Here is a 24,051-nt window from a genome sequence, read left to right as displayed (position 1 = left end):
GGCCCGTCCGCCGTGCTCCATGGCATCCCGCTTCTTGCCTCCTCTCCTTCCAGGCTGGTGTTGCCCCAATCCGACATGGTCCCTCTCCTGACCCGTGGTCTGAAAAAGAAGCCATTTGGTCATCCCAGGAAGCTGTCTGGCTGCTTGTGCCCATGCAGTCATGTAACAAGCAATCATTGCCAGCAGAACAACATCATGCACAGAAGCACCTTTTACAGGTTTTTTTTTTTATTTATTAAAAAAACACCCATGAAGTTGAAATACAGAGTAACTGGAAAAAAGTCTCACAGCATAGTAATAAAACATCTTTATTCCCTCTTAAATATAATCTCTAAGACTATAAGCCTATAACTCCTGTTAAATCTCACTTAATTGAATGGTCTTTAAAGGCTTTCCTCATTGGAGAATGAACATTGAATACTGGCTTCAACACAACAGCAGGAAAACAGTAGTACAGGAAATAAATCACAAACTCTTGGTACCTCAGGAAACATTGCAGAACTTGGTGGAGACGCAACCAGCAGAAGACACGTGCTTGTGCAGGGCAGCAGGACTGGGGCCGGGGGCTGCGCGTCCCCTCCCTCCCACCGGCTCACAGCTGAACGACAAGGATGACGTGACCGCACACAACGCAAGAGCCTGGGCCTCACGCCACGCGGCCCCAGGAGGAGGAATAAGCAAGAAAACAGTGGAGGAAATGAGAGAGGCGGAGAGGCTCTGGGAGGAGTGCTGCTGCCATGGACCCCAGCTGGGACCCTGCCGCACCTTTTGGCTACAGCCCATGGGTGACATGAGCCACGGTCACCCTCTGGCTTCTAGGTGGCTTGAACTGAAGTTCAAAATTACAGGATTTTCCCTGTAAGTGGGTAACTTCTTATTCAACCAGCTATTCCCTACTCTGATGAAGTCCTGGTGCAAACAAAGGGAATTAGACCAGCTAATGGGGTGAGAGAAGAGGAGCCCCTGAGGGCCAGGTCTGCTGATCCAGCTGAAATGACAGCTGGACAAGAGTCCCATGAATTAACACAGTGTCCTGTCCTGTAGGGTTTGCTCCCCATCTCGATGTTCACGGTGCTGAGCCATGGGAGCCCAGCTGCCCTGCGGGGCCAGGGCTCAGGCAGAGGGTGCAGGGTGCTGCTCCCCAGCCAGCCCGGCGCACGCTGCCTTCTCCCAAAGGGATGGGAAACAGCCAGGCCCAGCTGAAAAACATGTCCTCAGAAACAAACATGAGGGAGAAACTGTGGGGTAGATCCAGTGAAAAAAGTGCTCTGCCTTTGGTGCCTTTTTACTGTCATGTAACAGGAAAAAAAGGTGTCAGATGCCGCCCCCGCCCCCTTAACTGTTGCATAATTCACTCAAAAATACTGATAGGACAAACAAGAATATTTTATGGAAACCTCCTTTTGCACTCACCAGTCCCTGGAGTAAGCCAGGAGAGGTGATGAAATACATTCTCCGACACCTCCTGCTAGCAGTGCACAAAACCAAATGATCTTTCCAGACACTTCCCTGATGGACATATGCGACTTCACAGCACTTGTCTGTATTTTTCACTTATCATTTTTCTCTCGGTTTTACCTTGTCTTCCCTGCTGCTTTAATCATGTCCTTCTCCTGCTGGCCTCTCCCTCATGAGGGGACGCGGTGTCAGAAGGAGCGAGCGCTGCTATTGAACTGCGCTCAAATCTTTCCCCAGCTGGTCTAGGGAAGGCTGAGGTGGCCCTCCCGTCCCCTGATGAGCAAGCAAGTCCAGGGCAGAAGCAAAGCGCAGCATCATGTCAACGTACTCTGGCAAAATCCGGCATAAGCTGCAGGAAAATGAAGAACTACTCCAAGCCTGCCTTCTTACCTTTTGGAAATGAAGGTACGCGGGCCATGAGCACATCGCTCTGCCAGCTGTTGCAAAGCATGTCGCGCCCTGAGGACGCGAGTACCAGCTACGTGCTACCCTCCTGCAGCGCGCAGCGTCACTGATGTAGGAGACCTGCACGTCGGTGCTGGTGCCACAGCCAGGCCAACATCTTCAAAAGCGGGTCTGGGATTTGAAGTGACCTGTTTTTGGACACCTCAAATCCACCTGCCAGACCAGGTCAGAAGTGGCATCGTCCAGTGCCTCGGCTGCAGAGCGTCTTGGTTGAAAACCAGGACTCTGGGTAGGGACCTCCAAAACCAGGGCAACCTGAATCCCCGTTCGCCTGGGGAGATGGTGGCTGGTGTGAGGGTACTCAGCAGCCCGGTCAGACAGCTGCAGGGAGGGAGCAGCAGTGGGACACGAGCCGAAGGGACTGCAGTTGCAACTGGACACGGGCCGCAGAGTTTGCTATGGGTGGGATGACTCCGTAGCGTGTAATACTTGCAGAAGGTGAGGGGTGGCTATCACAGCAAGAAGCTGCTGTCAGTTCACAGGGTGCTGGCGGACACGGGGAAGACCACGGCACATAAATATATCCATGCACAGCCATGATCCGCAGTCTCTGGGGGCTGCCAAGAGCACCTAGATGTGGGGCTCACTGACAGCTGCGTTCCTCTCCTCAAACTTCATCTTGAGCTCTGACACGAGGGCATTGTGGGCGCTGCCATGACCTCTCTTCTTCAGCTGCTTGTTTATAAACTTGGGAGTGAGGGAGCCGGACACAGTTGGCACCCGCCACCCTGGGGCGTCCCCCCTGGGAGCCAGGGCGGGGGGCGGCGGGGGCAGGGGGGCGGTCGGTGGCACGGGGGCAACCTGGATGTTGTTGTTGCTGTTCTCGTTGTGGAGGCTCTTGGCATCATCCTCAACAACAAACTTCTCCGCAGCATTGCTGGGCCTCTTGAACTTCAGCCACTCCATCCTGACTGTCCGGGACTGTGGGGTCTGTCTCTTTTTTATGATCCTTCTTACCGGCATGATTTTGTTGGACCGCTTATTGCGCCAGAACATGGCAGTAGAGATCATGATAGTTATCAGCACCATTATGCCCATGACACCAGCTAGCACTCCTAAGGCTTTCATGGGGTTATCTTTAGTTTGCATCAAAAAGGCGGCCATAGGCCCTTTGTGAAGAGTCTGTAAAAGAGTACAAAGAAAACACGTGACATACTCTATGGGACAGACAGTGACCCAGAAATTTCATTTGTCCAAAATATGTAACAAGCAGGGGCTGACTAATGGGAGTTGTCTCTAAAAAAAAAAACGAGAGTCAAAGAGCCAGTCCAAGTTTGGAGAATTTAGATGGAGCAGGAGACTGGGCAAGCATTACTGTACTGTGAGATGGATGACTGTCGAACACAAAAGCTTACAGGAATATTACCACCAAATTAGGACAGATTCCTGCATGTCACCATAGTGTTTGTTTAACTTGCAAGAACCAAGCAAGAAAATAATTGGCTCCAGGATCTGCAGCTGTATTGTTGTACTACGCTTCAGAGTTAATTTCCTAGGAATAATAGTGTTGAACACAAACAGAAGTTTATGAGTAGAAAATGATCTTTCAAAAACAGTTGCAGGTGATATGGTGATGCAGTTTATAGGACTATTACTGAGCATTGAAAATATTATGAGAAAACTTCACTTTATAAAATTACAGTATACAAATGAGTAGTTAGCAGGTATGTGCTGCATTCTGTTTTCAAGTACTCTTTTACAGACATAACAAAACTCTTTGAGGTAGGGAAGATGAGTAGAGCTAAAGAGCTTTGCTTTTAGAAAGAAAAGAAAAAAGCAATAACATGAGCTACATATGGCATATTAAGGACAAATGAATGGCCAGTTCACTTTGTAGCTTAGCACACTGTGCGTCTCGGAGGTCCCCGTATGATTTTGCGGATTTTGCCCTGTGGGTGGAGCCTGGATCTTTTCACACTTTTCCAGTACATGATGGTGGAGATCACCATTGTTACAGAAATGGTGGAAAGGACGCCACTCATGCATATTCCAAATATTGTCCATGGACGCTTCTTGAGGCCTAAAATATAGGATTTTACCCTGGACTTGATCTGGAAATATCAAAAATAAGAGAAATGATCAACCCTCACATGGTTATATTTGAAAGAGGCCAGGATCTATTATAAATACAGCTAGGGAACTAGGGTGAAATGTGTACAGGATAGAGAGTGTATACAATAAAGGGAGCTAAGTGTTGAACTAGGCACAGAAGAGGAGATGCAGTGACATTGAACTGAATCCAGAAACACTAAAAGAAGTTAGGAAGCACATATAAACACCTGGCTGATCAGGAAATAAAGGGTAGCAGCGTGGCACATAGATCACTGTTATTCATGGCATGGACTACATTTCCAAGAGAAGTTCATAATGAATACAAGCTCCTGCAATGGTATCTGGACATACAGTAGTGTTGTGCAAGGCCAGGAGATCCTTCAGAAATGGCACACTCACAAGCAAGTTTCTTTACCAAGAGCTGGTCATAAAGCTATGTGCAACTGCAGAGAGACAGGGCTACCCACCATGCCGCACTCCTCTGGCCTCGACCCCAGGAGGCAATCATCACCCAAACTTTGCATGTCTAGTAACAGGTTATCTGCATTTTAGTTAGCGGTCTTAAGCTCCCAGCTTTTAGTCAATGGGGAGAAAAGGACACCTCCAGAGTAGTAGTCACCACATGCTAAAATAGGTGTCAAAGACAGTGAATATAAGGAGAGCCTTGTGACTAGCTTGGACTTGAACCTCTGATTTTTAGACATTTAAAGTGAGATCAGATGGATTTCCCTGTATGACTCTAAATTGGACGCTCATCTCTTTACACTCCCCAGTCTGTGGAGGGAGATGACTAAGAGTATCCCCAAAGGATGCTTCAGAGTGCCTCTTGTCATGTATTATACAGCAATACTATTTATTTTTAAATCGAGACCCTAAACTTAGGGAATGTAAATTCATTAATAAACACCCTTCTTCACCTCACTTCTGTATTTTCACAGCCTACCTCAAACACATTATCCAAGCCCTCACTTCCCCTACCCTGAATGTTTCTTGTTGCCAAAGAGAAATGGGTGAAGAAATGCTATTGAAACTCATGGACCATGTTACCTTACAGGTAGTAACGAATTTTCATCATTTTGCTGTGCAAAGAGTTTTTCCATTATTTAATTAGGAATGGACCTGAGCTAGAAACCAAAGGCAGAGCAGCCCATGACTTCGATGGAGCTTGGATTCACATCAGCTTCGCTGTTCTGCATGACATGGATTTTGTGTACTTAAATCCCATCAGATGACAGAAATTCTACCCTGGCTTACTTAACTTCATGTGAAAGTCTGATGAATCAAGTGTCAGATAAACCCTGCTTAGTACATGACCTCAAATGAGTCCACTTACTATGAGTGTTGTCAAGATCTATTTTGTAGCAAGGCCCTGATGGCTAAATAGTATAGGACCAACACAAGGAGAAAGATGGCATATACTTAAGAAGATGCTATGTCTCAGTAATAATTATTTGACTAGCTATTTGAAAACCTTGAATAAATGGGATTAGACAGAAGTACATGTCTATGTTGCCAGTGTACAACAGCTGCAGCAGTAAGAACTGATGGGAATCCTATGGGGAGTTTCAGAATTTGGCTTCCTTCAACTGCCCCTTGTCTCACCAAGTTTGGCACCTGTTCAGAGCTTCCAGTTATGAAGAGGTGATTAATACCAAAACTAAGACCATTAATAGCTGGTTCAGCCCATACTCTAGTTGCTGGGACTGTATTTTACAAAGCTTTGCCTAGAATCAGCCTTTGATAACAACTCTTCTGTAATGTCTGCATAAAAACATAAGGCATTTTGTAAGCATACAGTGGGAGAATTTCTGTTTGTCATGGCCATGACACTCACAGGATAAATAGGAGGAAAAACTTGCAAACCCAGCCTGGAATGTCATCACCCTCGCCAGCCTGCAGAATGGCTTATGGTAAGTGCGTTTGTCACCAAAAAGCTTTGCAGTCTTGTCTGTGTCATCGCTGCGTCCCAGTCAGTTAATACACAGAACAGGTCTGAGAGAGGTCTGAGCACCCTCTGACAGTGAAAGTCTGGGAGCATTTGGACACCTAAGTTTTAGCAGTTTGGCCCTGAGCACTACCCAGCACATACATACTAAACACCATCAAGTCCTTGTATCGATTACCAACAGTGCCTCAGAACTGGGTCAACAAATAGTGCCACTTTGTAATTTATTTAGCTGTTGGTTTTTCCTAAGAGGCACGCTGCATTTTGAAGAGTACTGATTTTTCTTGTAAACATAAAACAAAAGCAGATACATGATGAAATGAAAGCTGGTATGGGAACCACTGTCTCTGTGGGCCAAAACCTGGAAGAAGCACTCTCTTAATAGCCATCAAAGGAGTTAAAATACCCCTGCTCACAAAAGATAATGCTGTGCTGTTTTTTTGCTGTGACTTCACAGTTATAATGAGCACTGGCCCAGAGAAGGGTTGGGGACAATTAGAGGGTTACAGAACCGTGGCAGACATTTGGAAGTAGCTAAGCTGTTCGTATTGGCTTCAAGAAAGGAGCACTCCAATCCTGGGACAAGAATACAATTAAAAACATTAAAGCAACTCTTTGGATTAAAAGATGTCATCACCTGCTTATTCAACAGGCACGTATGGTCCTTTGCAGAACCCTTGTGACTGTCTTTCCCCTGCGGAGAAGCTCCTCGGCCCAAGTCCCATGGGGTGCTGAAGTGTCTAGCAGTCACTGGGACTCGCCAGCTTTTGAGGGGCTCTAACACTGACACATGCCTTTGAAGCCAGTTTCGTAAGACCCAGCACTGTGCAGTTTAAGCGTAGATAGATGCTTTCAGGCCGTGTACCTGAAAGGCAGGCTGTGGAAAACACCCCTCTGCAGCACGTGGGGCTTATTCTTGCCACCCTTCCTCCACAGTGGCTTCCTCCTCAAAACCCTGAGTTTTCCAAAGGGATGCCCATGTTCTTCTTTGCTACTGAAATGGTGACTTATTTCCTTTGCTTTTCTCTCTCCTGCCACAACAGTTTGCAGTGTGCAGGCATCCGCACCTCCTGGCAGCTTCTCAAGAGCCTTTCCTAAGGCATGGGTTGCAGTGAGCAGAACAAATGGGCAACATATCCAGAAGTTGGACCCAACAGGAGTGTGTGGTTGAGCTGTTCAACCACGAGACCAGCTAAGGCTCACCAGCTATATTTAGAAGTCTAAGTAAGTAGGTGAAGCTGTTAAGAGCCCAAGCTATCGCAGATTATAGACGACTCAGGCTGTGTTGACTTGAGCAAGTGGATCTGTACAACAAACCAGCTGGTTCTGAGGAGCCTGCTCCCACATATTCAGCATTTCTGGGATTTTGCTTCAGATTGCTCTAGCCTGGTTGCAGGGACGGACTGCCTGCTAGTGCCAAAGCACACTAGGTGTGCTCCCCAAACACATTTTCATCTGAAAGAAGTCTGCTTTGTGTGCTTGGAGCTATCTGAGACATGAGCCATCCCACAGTATGTGGGGATGATCAGGAGATTTGCTTCAGAAGTAAATCCTGATCCGAGGTAGAACACAAGCTGCCCCCTCCAGTGCTTATCCCAAAGAGCAGTGCTATCACCGTATACGAAGCCTGCATTTACACCACTTTGCAACGCAAACACGAGCATGGGGCAAGACTTCTCAAATCGAACCAACCTTCTCTGAACAATTTTTTTCGAGGTCTGTGTAACTGTGGAAAGAAGAGGCTAACTGCTCTGCAAATGTGGCAAAGGATGTTTGGTGCCATCAGCAACCACACTTCCCATGGGTTGCAGAGTTAGTGTGAGAGAGGAGGAGATATCCACATTAATTCACGGAAGGTATTTGTTGAACCTTTCAATTAGGAGAATCTAAACCTGAGACTCACCAGCTATATTTAGAAGTCTAAATGAGTGGCCAAAGCTATTAAGAACCACAGATTATGCTGTCTAAATGTGGACTTAAGCCTCAGTCCATGAAGAGGGGTAAAAAACCACCCCCATATATTTGCAGAACCTCAGTGGAGTCATGAAGAGGCAGAGGGGTCGCTCCATCAGGCCAACATTCAGGACCAGGAGTGCGAAGATGCTTTCCCTGAAAATCTTGGGCAGCAGGAATAGCTTTTTGAGTGAGACATAAGGGTGAAAAAAGAGTGGCTTTTTTGGCATATGTTTCTTATTCTGTTGAGAAAGGATAGGAAATTAACAGATGTCACTCAGTACCAACTTCCATAAAACCAGACTCAGTTAAATTAAAAGGTCTCTGGAATTTTTTATCAGTGTATTTTTCCAAGAGCAAAAGGTCCTTTTGATGTGCAATACTGCTGAACTTAGCCACAAGGCATCTATCTCGAAGGGCACAGCCTTGCGCTAATTGCAATGGTAAATGTTAATCAGAAAATATGCCTGTTTAATTACTTAGTGTGATTAACACTGCAGGAAGCCTCTAGAGGATGTATTCAAAATATCCTCCTTATCCAAAATCAGTAATACATAAATGCCCACCAAACAGCTAACTAAAAGAGACTTTGTACAGCTGGAGCACAGAGGGCTGAAATGTACATTTGTAACAGCGAGAGTGTGAGTGTGTGTGTACGCAATGTCCCTATACCAAGAGACTGTTTTTTTCACAAAGTGTTAGCAGTGACTGTGCTGTCTCTGGGACATAGGAAGTGACCACAGGTTTTGTACAGTGGCACTGCATCTCGCTCACATGCACGCTGAAATTTGAGAGTGGTTTTTGCTAGGAGAGATGATGCTCTTGGATAAAAAAAACCCCAACCCAAATCATTGCAAGCAATGGAAGAAATAATGGAGAAATGTACAAAAGCTTATGGAGGATGCAACGTCAGATTAGTAGTGTAGATCCTGCTGAAGAGACCTACTCAAGTGAAGAAAGAAGATGCTATTGCTATCTCAGGCTCTGTGTCAGGACTTGGCATCACAAAGAGTATGGGAAGAAGGGAAAATCTGTGTCTGAGAGGAATCCATGTCTTGACAGCCCTCTCTGCTTCCCTTTTAGACTTTATCAGGCGGGGTGCTCCCTCACTTTGTGGCAGATCTGTACCCCTGGAGGGGGAGAAAAGGAAGCAGAGAGGGGACTTTGTATGAGACACCTTCTTCATCAGGTGCTGACGTTGCGTCAAGCACGAGAAGGAAATCCAGGAAACTCCTTATCCCAAAGCATCAGCTGCTCTTGTTTTCCTTCCGGATGTCCTTCACCAGCCGGTTCAGGGACACATCTCCTGCCCCGGCAGAGCCGGTGTGGGGCACCCTCCCTCCCCTCGACACGCCTCAGCCTTAGCCCCCGCTGACAGAGAGGCTACGGCTCATCCGGGAGGGGAGGGAAAGCTGGAGGCCAGATGCTGGGGGCCAACGGTGGGGACAGGGCCTGAGGCCACCCGGGGCCACGCGCTCCTGAAACGTGCGCCCTGCGAGAAGCCGGGAAGCAAGGCAGGGAGGGTGGGCGCTCCCACTCTTGGCTGCGAGTAGCAATTCCTATTTGCCGTATGAAAACCACCCAATCTTATGGTTTCCATGGGAAATCAAAGCATTAGGCAGTTTATTTCCTTTATATCAGTAAGAATGGCTAAATCTCTAGACCCAGCATGCCCCGTCCCCCGGCTCCACATGGCAGAGCCTTGAAGCGGGGTGCTCCGGCCATGCCGAGCCCCAGCGCCGCTGCACGGCGGCTCCCATGGAGCCCGCAGCAGGGCTGGAAGCCCCAGCCCGCAGCCCTGGGCCCGGCTCCCCCTCTGCTAGGGCAGTCCTGGTGGGGCAGGCGCTGACCACAGGGACCAGGAGTTACTCCTGCGCTGCTGGTGGCTGAGTTTACCTCGCTGACGAGCGCAAGTGTTCGCTGCAGACACCTGTTAACCTCCAGCAGGCTCTGAGCCCTATACAAAAAGTATCATAGAAATGCACCTGATAAGGGGTGTCAGTGGAATAAGAGGAGATGGAGAAGACAGAGAAAGATTATAGCAGATAAAGGAGCAGTGGGTACATTTTGACCAAGCGAAGAGAAGGCCAACTGCTGTCTGTAGGAAGAGATTTGCATCTTTGCCCGGTATGTGTGTGGTCCAGAGACCGTAAGGCTAATGATGTGTTTCTCATCTACTTGAAAGGCCATTTCCTCCCCGCTGGTACCTACTTAAAGCCATGTCAAGGCAGTTACAATAAACAAGAATCATGCGAGCATGTGCTGCTCACCATAAATCGCTGCTTGTTCTTTGGTTGATGTAAAAGTTGGACTAGCAGGGAACTCTCAACCTACACGTGCTATTTTTTAGAGTCTTCTTGTTCTGTCTGCTAATAGTACTGCAATTATGAAACTCACATCCAAAATTCTACATACTTCAAAGCACTTCTATAAGGTTTTCTCATTTTTCCTGTGTCACTTATGTTGACTTGCAAAACTGGCCTGATATATTTCACTCTGGCCCCAGCTACTTTCCACTCACTTTTTGTAGGGGAAAAAGATCTTTTTCATCTGCTGAATGAAAACAAAAAAGCAGAAATCTAGCAGTCAGGATTTACCTTTACTCTCGGGAGTCTGCAGTCCTTAATTTGCATCTCTCTCTAACAACCAGATGCAAGAAATTAATCTCCCAACCACATTATGCTCCCACCTTTGTACCTTTCAGTTTCTCTGATCAAAATGTCTTTGACATTTGTGGCTGTAGAATCCAGCTTCACCACAAGGCTCTAGAAACACTCTACAAAACGGAGCTAGCAAGAAAGGAGAAGCAATGACTGGCAAATTTTTGGCTGTTGATTTCAACTCCTGAAGCATTTTTAAAGTAGTCTCAGAAATGGAGCAAGCAGTGACTACTCTGGTGTCTCTCAAGGATCATCTCACATAAGAATTTTTCTAAAACATTTGCTTACCTCTTCTGTAATATCAATCTTCAGAACTGCCGTGGTACTGAAGGACGGGGAGCCTCGGTCTTTGGCCTGCACCACCACTGACCATATGCAGTCTTTGTTCTTTGTGATGTTGTGGATGATGTCCAGGGAACGGATATAGGATTTCAGCTTGATTTCCCCTGTGCTTTGGTCTATATCAAACACATTGGCTGGGTCTGCTTGCATGATGGAATAATCCACAATGTTGTTGGGTTCTTCTGCATCTTGATCTATAGCCTGGTAGGGGAAGTGTAAAGAGCAAAGATGTTGTTGTTTGTATCTTTGCCTGAAGACAAAACTAAAAGTTTTTGAGTGTTCACTTCTGATAATATCCATGCTGTGAGATGACTGGGCTGTTTTTGTTTCATCTTGGAAACAATTTCCTCTTTTCTGGTAACAGCTATGCTACATTTTCTAGTGAAAAACAGCAGGACTAGAGGTTTTTTGTGTAAGTGATTTCTATTTGAGCTTAAACAAAATCAGAGGAAAAACTGAACCATAACCTATCTGTAGATGCAAATGGTCCACTGCTGGGGAGCTCTCACACAGCATGGGGGACAAATGTGAAGTGATAGAGAACAGTGGGATTAACTCCACACTATAAAATCTAGCTGCCTTAATTTTTGTGCTGTGGAATTTATTCTGCTAACAATAGGTGTTGTGCAATCGGGCTTCACTATATGCATTCAGATATGTGTAACGTAGGATGTTCTGCTCCTTTGCCTGTGAATTGTTATTGCTTTTTTTTTTTTTTTTTAACCTCCTGTTCCACACTGGATCAATGAATACAATTCTGCAAAGACAAGGGAAAGAAGTTGTGTGGTTGAGAACAAAGGTGTGGCAGGAAGGTTAAGTATTCAAAACCCTGTACTTTCATTCACTCATCTTATTTGGGCTTATGATCAGTGTATAATCCAGGATCCTCCACCAGCTGATGGTTCCAATACTGTAACAAAACTTTATCTTTTGCCTATAGAATTTATTTCTCCTTCTCAGCAGTCTGTAAATACTATCATTCCACACTTTAATCCATTTGTTACGTACAAATGGATGTGCAAAACAAAGCCCCAGGAAAAGCCAACTTTTAGACATTCATCATGATCCCTGAGTGATAAACAGCAGAGCTGGGGCTTTTCCAAAGCACTCTGCTTTGTGACACACTGTGTCATCTCTCACCTCTATCTTCACCGGTGACCCGATGATCATCGTCTTCTCCTGGATGTTTTCATTGAACTCTGGAGAGTGGTCGTTGACATCTAGCACAGTGATAAACACTTCAGCCAAGCTGTATTTCCCATCAGTGTCCTCTGCCTTCACGTAGAAATTATACTTCGAGTTCACTTCAGCATCTAATACAGCCCAGGGCTGGGTGTAAATTATACCCGTTGATGGGTGGATTAGAAACCTGGAAAAGAAGCATGAAAAGACTTCTGTGGTTTTTGGCCACTTAATGTGTGTTTACAGCCTGGGGCAAAGGTGGGCTCTAAACATTGAAATGCTGTGTCCAAAGACTAGTACTTTTCACCTAACTCCTGTCTGGCCGATGTTTCCAAATCATTCACTCCACCTATTTTTGGCTTGTTCCTTTAGGCTCGAAAACCAGAGAACTATCGGTGTCTGGTGTTTTTCTATCTATTGTGCATTAGCCATTTTAGCTGCATTTTCTGTTAAAGTCTTTGTCCTCAGTAAATGCTCAGTGTGATGGCCTTCTCCCAGAGTGATTTCTTTGCATAAAACATTAAGGAACTGCTTTTTTTTTTCAGTTTATAAGTACCATGTATCAGATCATGTCCTGCATAAATTAAGATTGATTAATGTCACCTCAATAGCTAAGGGAAGCATGCTGTGTATCATATTTAAGCTCTTCACTTCTCAGAATGGGTAGGAAAAATGGCTGCTCTCAAATCCCCCAAAGTGAAGGGCAAATTATCTCCTCCAAAAATAATCACTTTTCCATAGACTGGCACCAGGATGGAGTGGGTGTTCAGATTTATCTGTAGCAAGTTCAATTCTACACATTTGTAATTACTGAGACAATGTCAAAAGTGTCACCCAAAAGCTTGGATTTATAGAGAAGATGATACCAACACAGTGTCTCTTTAAAATGGACTGCCAGTGCAGGCTCCAAGCAGTAGGGTTTTTAACAGATGAAAGGTTTTATATACCCTTTAGTTAATGTACAGGATACCAAAATATTTTCTGTATTCCAACTGTGAGCACAATTGAGAGCGATTATAAAAGGGGCACTTAATAATCCAGAATCCTCAACTGTTTTCATTACCCTGTTAAATACAAATAGTTTTGATGATAGCCAAGACCTGGAGGTGGAAAGAGCAATGCAAACTCTTGGTAGGAGACAGTGCCTGTGCTGAGTGCCTCCTTAGCACTCAACCCAGCCTAACCATGCTGAGAGGACTCTCAGCACCCCCATTTTAGTGGAAGAATAGAAGCACTGAGATGTGAAGACATCACAGCAGTATACCCCACTCCCAATGGCAGTTTGGATGTAGGATTACCAGCATAATGGTTTTATCTTCAACAGTTAACACCATTCCTCTTACTCCAGTACAATTCATCTTTTTGCCAACACAACTGCATATCCACTGATGAAAAAATCATGTGTCTAATTGAAACTCTCAAATCTGCATCAAACTTTGTGTTCCGCAAATCTGGAGGTCCCAGGGCTAGGAAGTCAATCCAGCCTTGCAGAGCCGTGCCATTCTGGCACAAGGAAAAGAAAAAAAAAATCATACTTAAGAAGAAAAAAAAAGTCTTCACATCTTAATTTCCTCATTCAACAGCATAAAAACTGTGAGTCCGGGCATCCCCATAACTCGAGTCAGAATAAAGTTGCAGTCATTTTTTTCTAAATCCTTCATCAACAACCTTCACAAGCTTCTTTGCACCAGCTGCTATATTTTAAACGTAAGAGGTCTGCCTGCATGACATGACCTTTGCCTGCTTGCCTCTATGCAGTTAGCAGCTAGCTTAAGGACTTAGTGAAGAGCTCAAAATAATCCATCGTGGAAATGCTTCCATATGTGTATCCTTCTGGCTACAGAAGAGGTTCATCCTTAACATCTTGGATTTTGGACTTTGATTGTGCCTCTAAACGGCTTTCACCTTAACAAGAAGAGTTCAGCTTTAACTCCAGGTGGATAATGTACGGAGAAAAACGGATTCTGGGGATGAGTGCCTGAAAAGCTCATTTATTTCCAGTATTCTGCCCTGCAGGCACACCATGTCGAGGAGCTGCAGGTTCCAGCAGCAATATCTGTGATGGCCAGTGATGCTAGCCATGGCTGGGATCCCCAACCAACAGGCCAGGGCAACTGCTGGGATGGAAGCAGTACGGGAGAACCCAGTGTTTTAGGATGTTCTTACCCCAGCACTGTCCCCAAAGGCATGGAGAGGGAGCTAGGCCTACAAAATCAAGTAAGCATCAGATTCCCTTCTTCCCTGATGCAGGACTATTAGGTTTAAATATATAAAATGCTTTGAACACCCAATGCAGCTGGCCTCCAAAGTTAAAGTTTATATTCTTGAAAGTCTTGTCTTCTTTGATTTATTTTGACAAGAGTTGAAACTGAACTATTTGTACAGGTATATGGAAAGGGAAGGGACAGAGCAAGGGATTTTTTTTTTCCCCCCAGAACTGACTTTTCACAACAACTACACCAAAACCTCCTATTTCTCTTACAAGTGTTTTTCAAATGGTGATGGAACAGATCCTGTGTGTTGGTACTTCAGCTGCCTTATGTCTCTTTGGGGGCTTGCGGGTAAAATTCCATGGGTTCATGAAGCAGGTGTTTAATGATCACACTAGTTTTTCTGTCGTTGTTTTCACAGAATTCATAAAGAACATGGCATAAAATGTCCTTGGAAATGAGCAGGTCAAGCATGAGCCTGTTCTTTTTCTTTTTAAATTCTTTTAAAACTCTGCTTAGAGGTTATGTAGTTTTCTTTTTTTTTTTTACTTACAGATCTGCTCCTGTTCCATAGATAGAGTACTTGACTTCTCCCCAAAGCCCTGAATCTGGATCTGTAGCCTTAAGAAAAGAAAATAAGAGAGTAATCTTTACTGAATTGCAAAAATAAATGCTTCATTTTTCTTTTAACAGCAGGCCATGTAAAAACCCAAATGCTATTCCCTCTTTTTGCTATCACATTTTTAGGAGGAAATCACATAACAAATGTGCACCCACAAAACTGCAAAATGGAACACAAAGAAATGTCACTGGCTGTCCCCGGGAAGGTGGTAAGATGCCGCCTGTCTCCCGGCCAGGCTGGCGCCTGGAGGCTCCAGCAGGGAGAAAGCCACTAGATGGCTCCATCTATTGATATTTAACATATCCTTCCTTTAACAGAGATGAAGCTAATCTCAATGACACGAACAAACTGCCCACTCTCAAGCTTTCCTAATTATCAGTTAAATATTAATGTATATTCCCTAGACAAAATTATTTACTTTATATAGAGTATTTTTTAAGCCTCTGCTTGTTTAATTGATTCAATTTAAAGTAATGCATAGCAAATGTTTCGATCTATACACAATATTTCAGCTTTGTTTATATTTTAATCACTCTTGTGCCTGTATGACTTTTAGTAATGCAGATACCACACCAGATGATATCTTTGTTCCGGACTCTTGTTGGCTTCCTTTCTTAGCTCAGGATTAGGAAAGCTATTGATTTAGTAACAGCTATTCCCACAAGCTCCTGCTTCTCTGATAGCTCTGAGCAGGTGTTACATTATACTGTTGTATCTGGCCATCAAAATTCGTGGTGGCAGTGGCTGATTCATTCATCTTCCCATTTAAATGTTTGAAAACTGGAACAATGTCTTTGATTCCTGCACAGTTGACGTAACACACCTGCAGCCCTTCTGATAGGTGGTTTTTAGTTCTTTGACATGAGCTTGTCAGATTCTCTCACCCCATAAGTTTGACCACAGTCTACTTTAGGATTGCCTAACTTTTCCTAAAATATTTGCACGCCTGGGACTTCTGCCAGAATTGCCATCCTGAGTACTTGGACTATCTCAGTTTGTCAAATGTATTTGTGAATCTGGGTCAAGTACTGAGTTGACAGCACATGACAGTAAATTTTACACGGACTCCTCAGCTACGCTGTCCTGTGCACCTTGGCTCAGAATGGCTAGTTTTGTTGCTTTTGCAAACTTTTAAAAAATTTCTTTTTTTGCTGTCCACCTCCTAGAATTTTTTATTCCTCTTGCTGCAAAGATAGTGATGTTTGGGAATCTCTGTTTTCTACAGCTTTCCTATTAGTTTGCTCTAATAACCTTTTCTGTATCGTTTATGTTCCACTTCTTTCATTCTTCCATCCCTAAAATTTGCTTTCAGCACTTTATTATGCTGATTATTTCATATATTTTTACTTGCAGCCAGCCTGTGCTGGAGATCTCTGGCAATCTGCCTCTATCATCCTTACCCGTGAGGCCTCTACAAGGTGACTTGCATCACCCACTGAGCCCCACATGGCCAGGAACTTTCTTGGCTTGGTGACATGAGATCTGTTTCCAGTCCTAGCAGCTGCATTAAAGAGATACAGCTCACACCAATGGCTGGAAATGCTTCTCCAGCATATAGGGCCCATGTAATACCCAGACTTTCTTTCTAAGAAAATGTGAGATACTGGAAAATCTATGGGCATATTTTTCCCACTGTGAGAGGATACTTACATAGGGATCTTTCTTTCTCAGCTCTAAGCATTTTAATTTGATATTCGTGCCTTCATTAACTGCCTAATTATGCATTTAGTGGCCAGATTCCTCCCAGGAGGAGGAGACTAATACCTACTAAGCAGCCATCTTGTTTTCTTTTTAATCGTTCTTAAGCAAGCAAATCCAGTAAATCCAATTCCACTTAGTCATAACTCAATCTTCCTGCTGGACACTGATTAGACTGGGGCTTTCTTAGTGCTTCCAGACCATGTGATTTGTCTTAAAAGAAGATGGCCTTTAATTAAAAAAACAAAGGAATTTTGTTGTTCTGAAAAATGTTTGCCTAAAACTTTATTTTTTCAGAAGTGACGGTTTTTTGTTGATTCTGGAAAGGAAATGGAGCTCAGTCCAGAAGCTGAATGGTGAGTAAGATTTGCTGCATGCCTCTTGTCCACTATTTTTAAGGTACTTGAACTGTCTCCACAGACACCTAGAAAAGAGAACATTTCTTAAGAGATGAATGAAACTTACTGTAACAGCAACTACGTTTGAGCCCCCTGGGGAGTTCTCGGGGATCCTGGCAATGTAGTAGTCTGAGGAGAACTTCGGGACATTGTCATTGGTATCCAGCAAGCGTATAACTACGTCAGCTGTCGAGCTGAATTTCTCCGGTGTGTTCACCTCTATTGCAAGAAGCTGAGAAAAGCAGGAAATTACTACAAAGCAGCTATTAATACTTCTTAAAGGAGCTTCCTTCCACTACCCATGGCACGTTGGTGCATTTTAGCCTGGTTGGACCAGACAGCGCAAAAACAGGGAGATGATGAGCTAGGTCAGTATGCAGCCTAGGCTTGTTTCTGCATGCTTGCAATGGGCAATCAAGCTGTGGAAAGAGGACTTCAAACCTGTGTATACATATTAGACTTCACATGACAGATGCGGTTGGTCATAACTAACCAACACAGCTCGAAAAGCCATAACAGAAGCAAGCAAACACCCATCCCTGGGCAGCTCCTAGAACTTAGGGAAACATAAGCACTGAATAATTTTGAATAATCACGTAAATTGAATCATGATCCTTTGCAGAGGAAGCATAAATTCTTCATCAGGAAAGAAGTCAGGGCAATAAACTGCATCAAACAGGATAAAGAGATGAGAGAACCAGTGCCCTGGGATGTTTGGAAGCAGCAGTACCCCCACCCCAAATGCAGGATGGTCAGGGATCAGGCGTGTACAGCAGAATCCCATTGCACAAAGTTTGTGAGAACTCCTACCACCAGGCTTCTTGGGACTCTACCCTCGCTGCCTCATGCTCATTAGGACTTTATCAAATGATGCCCACCGGGACTTTTGAATTGCCTCACTGTCTCTGAGGAGGAACAGAGAGCTCTGGCATAACACATTCTCTTAACTCTGCTCATCTGAAAGGGCAGGCGACCGCACACAGCAAGACCAGGGATGCGGAGAAGCCAGGAGGATGGGTGTTCTGGCTGGCTGTCAGCAGAGCTTAACACTAGCCCATGCCTATCTCGTGCCTCAGCTGAGGGATGGCACTGCTGGGTTAGCAAGTTGGTTTCTTACATTGCCCCTTAATGCACAGCTAATTGATGCAGGGAAGGGCAGCCACCACGGAGAAGGAAGAGGATAACCCAGGAGTGTGGCGTGTGGCAGTTCTCAGTAGGCAGCAGGGAGCTCTCGGATCCCCGCCTGGGAACAGGCCTGAGCAAGTGTTTGGTGAGTCACCTCTAAAGCCTCAGACAAGCACTTTTCCACAGGACTTCAGCTACTTAGCGCCACATGTTTTCTCTCTTATTCTTAGCCTAACATGAAATAGCAGCAGCGTTTCTCCTGTGTCTCTGTTTGCTCCTCAGTAGATTAGGGGAATGTCAGTAGGAAGCCTGAGCTGGTAGCGCAGCAAGCCTATTGCTCAGGTGGGGTGCAACTGAGCAAGAAAGAGCAGATTCAGCAACAGGTACGGAGAGACAGCGAGCCCGTCACAGCCTCCAGCCCAGGCGTCTGGTCCCTGACGGGTGGCTGCATCACACGGGATCAGCACTAGGACATCAGTCTTGGGCTCTGTAGGGGCTGAACCCAAATGACTAACACAATGACCAATGGTCAACCCTTTGGTTTTCATGCTTGGGCAGAGACCTAGTTAACACAAAGCAGGAGGACTCTAGGAACCTACTGGGGACAGCGCACCACTAATAGACTGTGAGCAGGACATTTAACTGAGATATGAGAGGCTCAGCTGAAAAATCCAGCTGCGTGGGTTTTAATTAATTCCCAGTAGACACATGTCCCAGGAGCTCTCTCAAAGAGGGTGAATACCTAAGTGAGCTTTGAGCTTTGGAAGGTGGAGCAGGGCTGCCGCAGCCTCTCCTGCTCCGCTGGTGCAGCTCCTCGCCAAGATGAGGGCTGTGGGAGCTCATCCTTCCCGTGCCGCTCGACAGGGGCTCAGCCTCTCTCCCGACATGTCACAGCTCCCCGTGGGGCAGGTGACGCACACCAGCGGTGGCACATGCTGTGATCGGGTAAGTCCCTGCTCTGCTAGGTTTGGAGAAGTTTGTATTGCCTAGAGGTGACAGGGTTTGGGGAGGACAGGGAGCAGGTTAAGTAGACATGGAAAAGGCTATCTCAGTATCATCTCCTGGAGCTGTTCCTCTTGTGTGAACATTTATAATTGTTGGAAATAAACAGTGAAAGGGTTCTCGAAGAAATTGATCTTGAAGGATTGCTTGTAATTGCTATAGGACACATCTGCTCTAAAAGGGGAGTTTGGTCACTCCGCCTCTGTGCTAGCTTTTGTGTTTGGGAGTCTCAGATGATGTTACAGCAAAAGAAATTTTTGAAGGGACAGTCATACAGACATCAGTAAAAACCTGCTTGTGAGAAATCTCAGCTCCTAAAGCAGCACAGAGATAAAAATCTTACTGCTTATCAAGCACACGGAGCTATAACTAAATTATAACATCTGCAGTGACATAATCTTTGCTGCTGGAATCAGCCCATCTTAGAATACCTTAGGAGAGCTTAGTATTTTTACTTTGGTTTCTACATTCATTTTTTATTCCCTCTCCTTTTAGCAGCCATAGTCCAGCTATGTCAACATGCTGACAACATCTTCCTTCAGGGAGGGATTTTTGTCAGCTTACTTGCCTGCAATGTCTTATACAGAGCTGTATTGTTTGTTTTATGCAGAGAGAGAAAAAAAACAGCATAAAACTATTAGTTCACAGAACCATGTATCAACAGTTAATACAAGTGCCAGCAGAGCAAACTGAGATGTCATCTTAGAAGTGGCAGGTAAATTTTTAAAACAGAATTTGATTTTGGCAACTGAACATAATTGCAGCCTCATCTGGTCCCTGTCTGCGGGAGATGTGAGCGTCTACAGAATGTGAGGGGTAGGTCCAGGCTCCTGTCAAGTCAGGATGTACTCTAAGCTGAAGGAGGTGGAGGAAGGAGGTTTGGCCCCCAAAGCATGTCAGCCCATGACAAGGTGGGACAGCAATATCTGGCCCCTGTGGCAGAGGCACTTGAGATGTAAGAGGCCAGGCTGGAGGGGTATGAGTTACCACAGCTGCCACACCTTGGGAAACCCGCTCCAGCTCTTGGACAGCTGAAAATTAAGGAGGTCCTGACTACCAACTACATTTAAGAGCCAGCCCTAAATGGAAGATAGATTTTCTCTAGCAGCCTTTGCTTCGGGTAGTTTTTCAGTGCCTCTCCCAGTCAAATTAGCTTTAATTCCTCTCTGGCATTTTACTGTTCAATAACAAACCAGAGGAGAGGGATCATAGCTTACAGAAAAAAACCCCTGAAAATAGCTTCTCAAAGCTTCTGTGGCATACATGTTGAATAGAAATAAGAATATATTTCATCCAAAATTCTAACCAGAATGACTACATTGGCAACTATAACTGGGTAGGAAGCAATTTGAACTTTTCAGGGAAATGGAGATGGCAATGAGGTCTTTATAAAGTATTTGCTGCCATATATTACTAACATATCATCCAGCTGCACCTTCTTCATTTGGAATCTAGACAAAGGCTCTGCATTTTTAGCAAAGCCTTACGGTCTTTCTCCAGTAGAAATAATTTCATTAAAAAAAAAAAAGAATAACTGCTTAAGCTAAAAAAATATATATCCTTTTTCCTGGTAATTAATTCTTTCAGTGTTCATGACAATCACACTAACTACTTTGATTTCTATTAGTATTCATGAGGAGGCCATGTGTAACTTCTTTACTGGTCTTTTGGTAGTTTAACCTGAATAAATGTGTGCTTATTATAATTAGTTTCGGTAGCACTTTATAGCCCTTTCAGAATCTTCCATTTTAATACAGTAATGATGCCTCATTTTTGTAGCATCTATAACCTATGAAGCTCAAAATGACTAAGGAACATTACAAGAGAAGACATGAAGCCTACTGCCGTGAAACTTGCTAAGGACACAAAGCAAACCATGTAGCAAGGGTGAGAACAAAATCCAGGAAATTGGCTTCTGGACTGTGCAAAAAATGCTACTTTCTGTACAAAATTAAAACTAGCATATGTTAATACTCAGCCAGATAGTTTTGGCAAATTTTATTTTTTTTTTAATAATTACAGGGATTGTCTATGCCATTCTTTGCAGTCAGAACTGAACCATCTATACTCATGTTCAGAGGCAGCTGACACAAAACTGGACTACTTAATTATCTTGTTGATGAGCCAATGAATCCATCAGGGAAGGTGATAATGTGAGGGTCCAGCTTTTGGATGAAAGCTGGTTCTTGTATGGCTGGCTTAGAGCATGGCGAGACAGCCTCAGGTCAGTCTGCAAAAGGCCATGTAAATAGATACACTCTGACAAAGGCAGTGAGCAATTTTCAGAAATTATCTTCCAGTCAGCTGGGGCTTTCAGCCTGCCAACATTCAAAAGCATGATCATGAACCAAATTACTTAGGACTAAGCAGGTAAAGTTCTGGCTCCAGAGAAATTAGGATTTCATCCTGTGAATTTATCATTGTAAGACCAGAAATAACACCCTTAGGGTTCAGTCTAGAATGACTCAGAGACACCAACATGTGCAGTTACCACAGAGAGATAATACTCGACATTTTGCACTGACTGGACTAAATTAGTCCACAGATGCATCCATTCCACTTTTGGAAGTTGACGAACCAGAGGCAGAAATTAGTTTCCCTTACATGGAATATAATGTCACTGACAATGAATGCATCAGACAGCTCCAGGTGGATTAAGAAGCTAAATCCCATCAGATACATAAGCCATCATACACATATCATATACACAAGCAGAGAGGACCCAGAAAGCAGAATTACCTTGAAGGTTAACACCTTGAATTTTTCATAGTCAATAGCAGCAGAATTTTCCACTATTATTGTAACCTGAGCCTCATTCAGGACAGTTTGGGGAACCACTCGGAAGATGCCACCAGGTCCAACAAGACGGAGGTTGAATTTAGCATTGGCTCCCTGTCAATAAAAGCAGATACGGCATTGTTTTCAGTGACCGATGCATTTCTTACAGCCTAGATTAGCTCTGTTTCTTCACGCTGTATAAAATTAGAATGAGTCTTACTGCTTAGAGCCCTCTGCTCTCCATCCCCTAGGCAAGAGACTGCTAAGAAGCTTAGTTCTATAATCTCTCCAGCCCCGGTCACAAGATGGACACAGCTTTTCTTAAAATAGATTGACAAGCTTGGTTATTCTTTCAGTCATAATGGAAAAACCCTGCAGCAGGACAGGCTAAGAGATGGACTCTTGTGGCAAGCAGCCTTGGGCTTCGTGCCACACGCTGTGAGCTAGTGCAGGTGACAGAGACGACACCACGTGCACATTGGCAGGCAAGTCCTCCCTCCTCCTGCTTCTTGCCAGGGAAAGACAACTGAACGGCCCGAGTCAGGACAACAGACCCCTCAAAAACCCAGCCTGTGTCATAGAGCTCACAGCCTGGGATGATGATGGAGAGCCACAAAGACGTGCAATTTTCAAACAGAGGTAGTACTCCACAATTTGCACTGCGCACATTAAGCTAGTCCAGAGTTAGAGCCACTAAACCTTTTGAAAGTTGATGCACCTGGGGGGAGAGAGGAGCTCCACTTGTGCAGAATAAAATCTGACACACATTTGACAGCTCCAGGTGAAGTAAGAAGCCAAATCCCATTATATAGATAAACCTTCTAGCCAGAGAGGACATGGGAAGCAGCGGTATCTAAAAAGTTACCACCACTTGTGTGCGAGTTGGGAAGAGTCAGCCAGAGCCAGTTGGCCAGACTAATTCTTTTAAACCTACCTGGAGCACAGAAGAGAAAAGATGAAATGGGGATTCTCATATTTCTGCCTTACAGGGGAGGTGGGAAAATGAGCTGAGTCCACTTCACCAACTTTGAGTTCACCAATTTCTCAAAAAATGTCATGTTTACACTGTGACAAACCAGCCAGATTCACTGCCTGGTGCCATGTTCTCCCCCTAGCATAAATCTTGAGATGAAGAATTTCTAATAATAACTTTCAAATAAGATAACTCTACTTTCAGCTCTATCCCTGGAGGGCTTGTTATGAGCAGTTCTTGCTGCAACCCTAGCTCATGTCAGGAGGAATCACAGAATCATAGAATGGATTGGGTTGGAAGGGACCTTAAAGATCACCTTGTTCCACCCCCTCCCTGCCATGGGCAGGGACACCTTCCACTAGACCAGGTTGCTCGAAGCCCCATCCAACCTGGCCTTGAACACTGCCAGGGAGGGGGCATCCACAACCCCTCTGGGAAACCTGTTCCAGTGCCTCACCACCCTCACGGTGAAGAAAAGTATTCAGCAGTAGTTCCCCAAGGGAAACAGAATGATCTTGGATCCAAACTCCGTCATCTGCATTTTTTGGTCATACAAACCCCCACAGCTACAGAGGTGGCAACAGGCTCTCTTTTGCTGGGTAGTAAAGCCAAACACACAAAGCCAGAGCTGCTGGACTAAGGAAAATAGCGCTGATGGGGAAAGCGGACCATCTGACCTTACAAAGTGCTCTGCTCTTGGGACTGTACATGACTGGCGGGGAGAGAACTGCCTCCCTCTGAGAGCTGAGTGATTTCTGACAGTGATGTCCACTGAACCCAGATCCACTCCGAGCAAGCCATGCTGCTGCATGTCTCCAAGCAGACAGCCATGGGACACAGGTATGACTGAAGGAACAACAGCACTGAGCCCTAAGATGTGTCTATCAGATGAAGAGGACTGGGGGAGAAATTTCTGTGTAATGTTCTTGCAAGTAAAGGTGGCATTTCCATCAAACTGTAGGCCTAAAAAAGACCTGGCCCACAGCTTCCTCCTCCTCACCTGTACCATTCACTCCCCCAAAACAAAGAGTCACTAATGGCTGTGACAGAAACAGACATATGTTTAATTTTCTTCTATATAGTCCTTTTGCGTGGAAGGGAAACCATTGTATTCTATGCCTTAAAAGAAAAGCAATCCAACTCCACCCCCCCCCCCCCCCCCCCCCTTTTTTGTGTCGCCCCGGGCGA

General features: G+C 44.9%; 1 protein-coding gene across 1 annotated transcript in view; it reads right to left on the bottom strand.

Annotated features, from left to right (window-relative positions):
* Positions 1 to 2,181: 2,181 nt before the first annotated feature.
* CDHR1 (cadherin-related family member 1) overlaps positions 2,182 to 24,051 on the bottom strand; it is a 47,614-nt gene continuing 25,744 nt past the window's right edge. The window contains exons 12-17 of the mRNA XM_010567851.1: positions 21,852 to 22,004; positions 17,053 to 17,217; positions 14,821 to 14,888; positions 12,016 to 12,244; positions 10,822 to 11,076; positions 2,182 to 3,045 (exon numbers count right to left, since the gene is read on the bottom strand). Coding sequence (XP_010566153.1) covers positions 2,494 to 3,045; positions 10,822 to 11,076; positions 12,016 to 12,244; positions 14,821 to 14,888; positions 17,053 to 17,217; positions 21,852 to 22,004 — 1,422 coding nt within the window. The 3' untranslated portion in view covers positions 2,182 to 2,493. The remainder of the gene's footprint in view (positions 3,046 to 10,821; positions 11,077 to 12,015; positions 12,245 to 14,820; positions 14,889 to 17,052; positions 17,218 to 21,851; positions 22,005 to 24,051) is intronic.

The sequence above is a fragment of the Haliaeetus leucocephalus genome, unplaced genomic scaffold (genome assembly GCF_000737465.1).
Source record: "Haliaeetus leucocephalus isolate CR32 unplaced genomic scaffold, Haliaeetus_leucocephalus-4.0 Scaffold229, whole genome shotgun sequence".
In the NCBI taxonomy this organism is placed as follows: domain Eukaryota; kingdom Metazoa; phylum Chordata; class Aves; order Accipitriformes; family Accipitridae; genus Haliaeetus; species Haliaeetus leucocephalus.
This window is presented reverse-complemented; position numbering and strand designations above follow the sequence as displayed.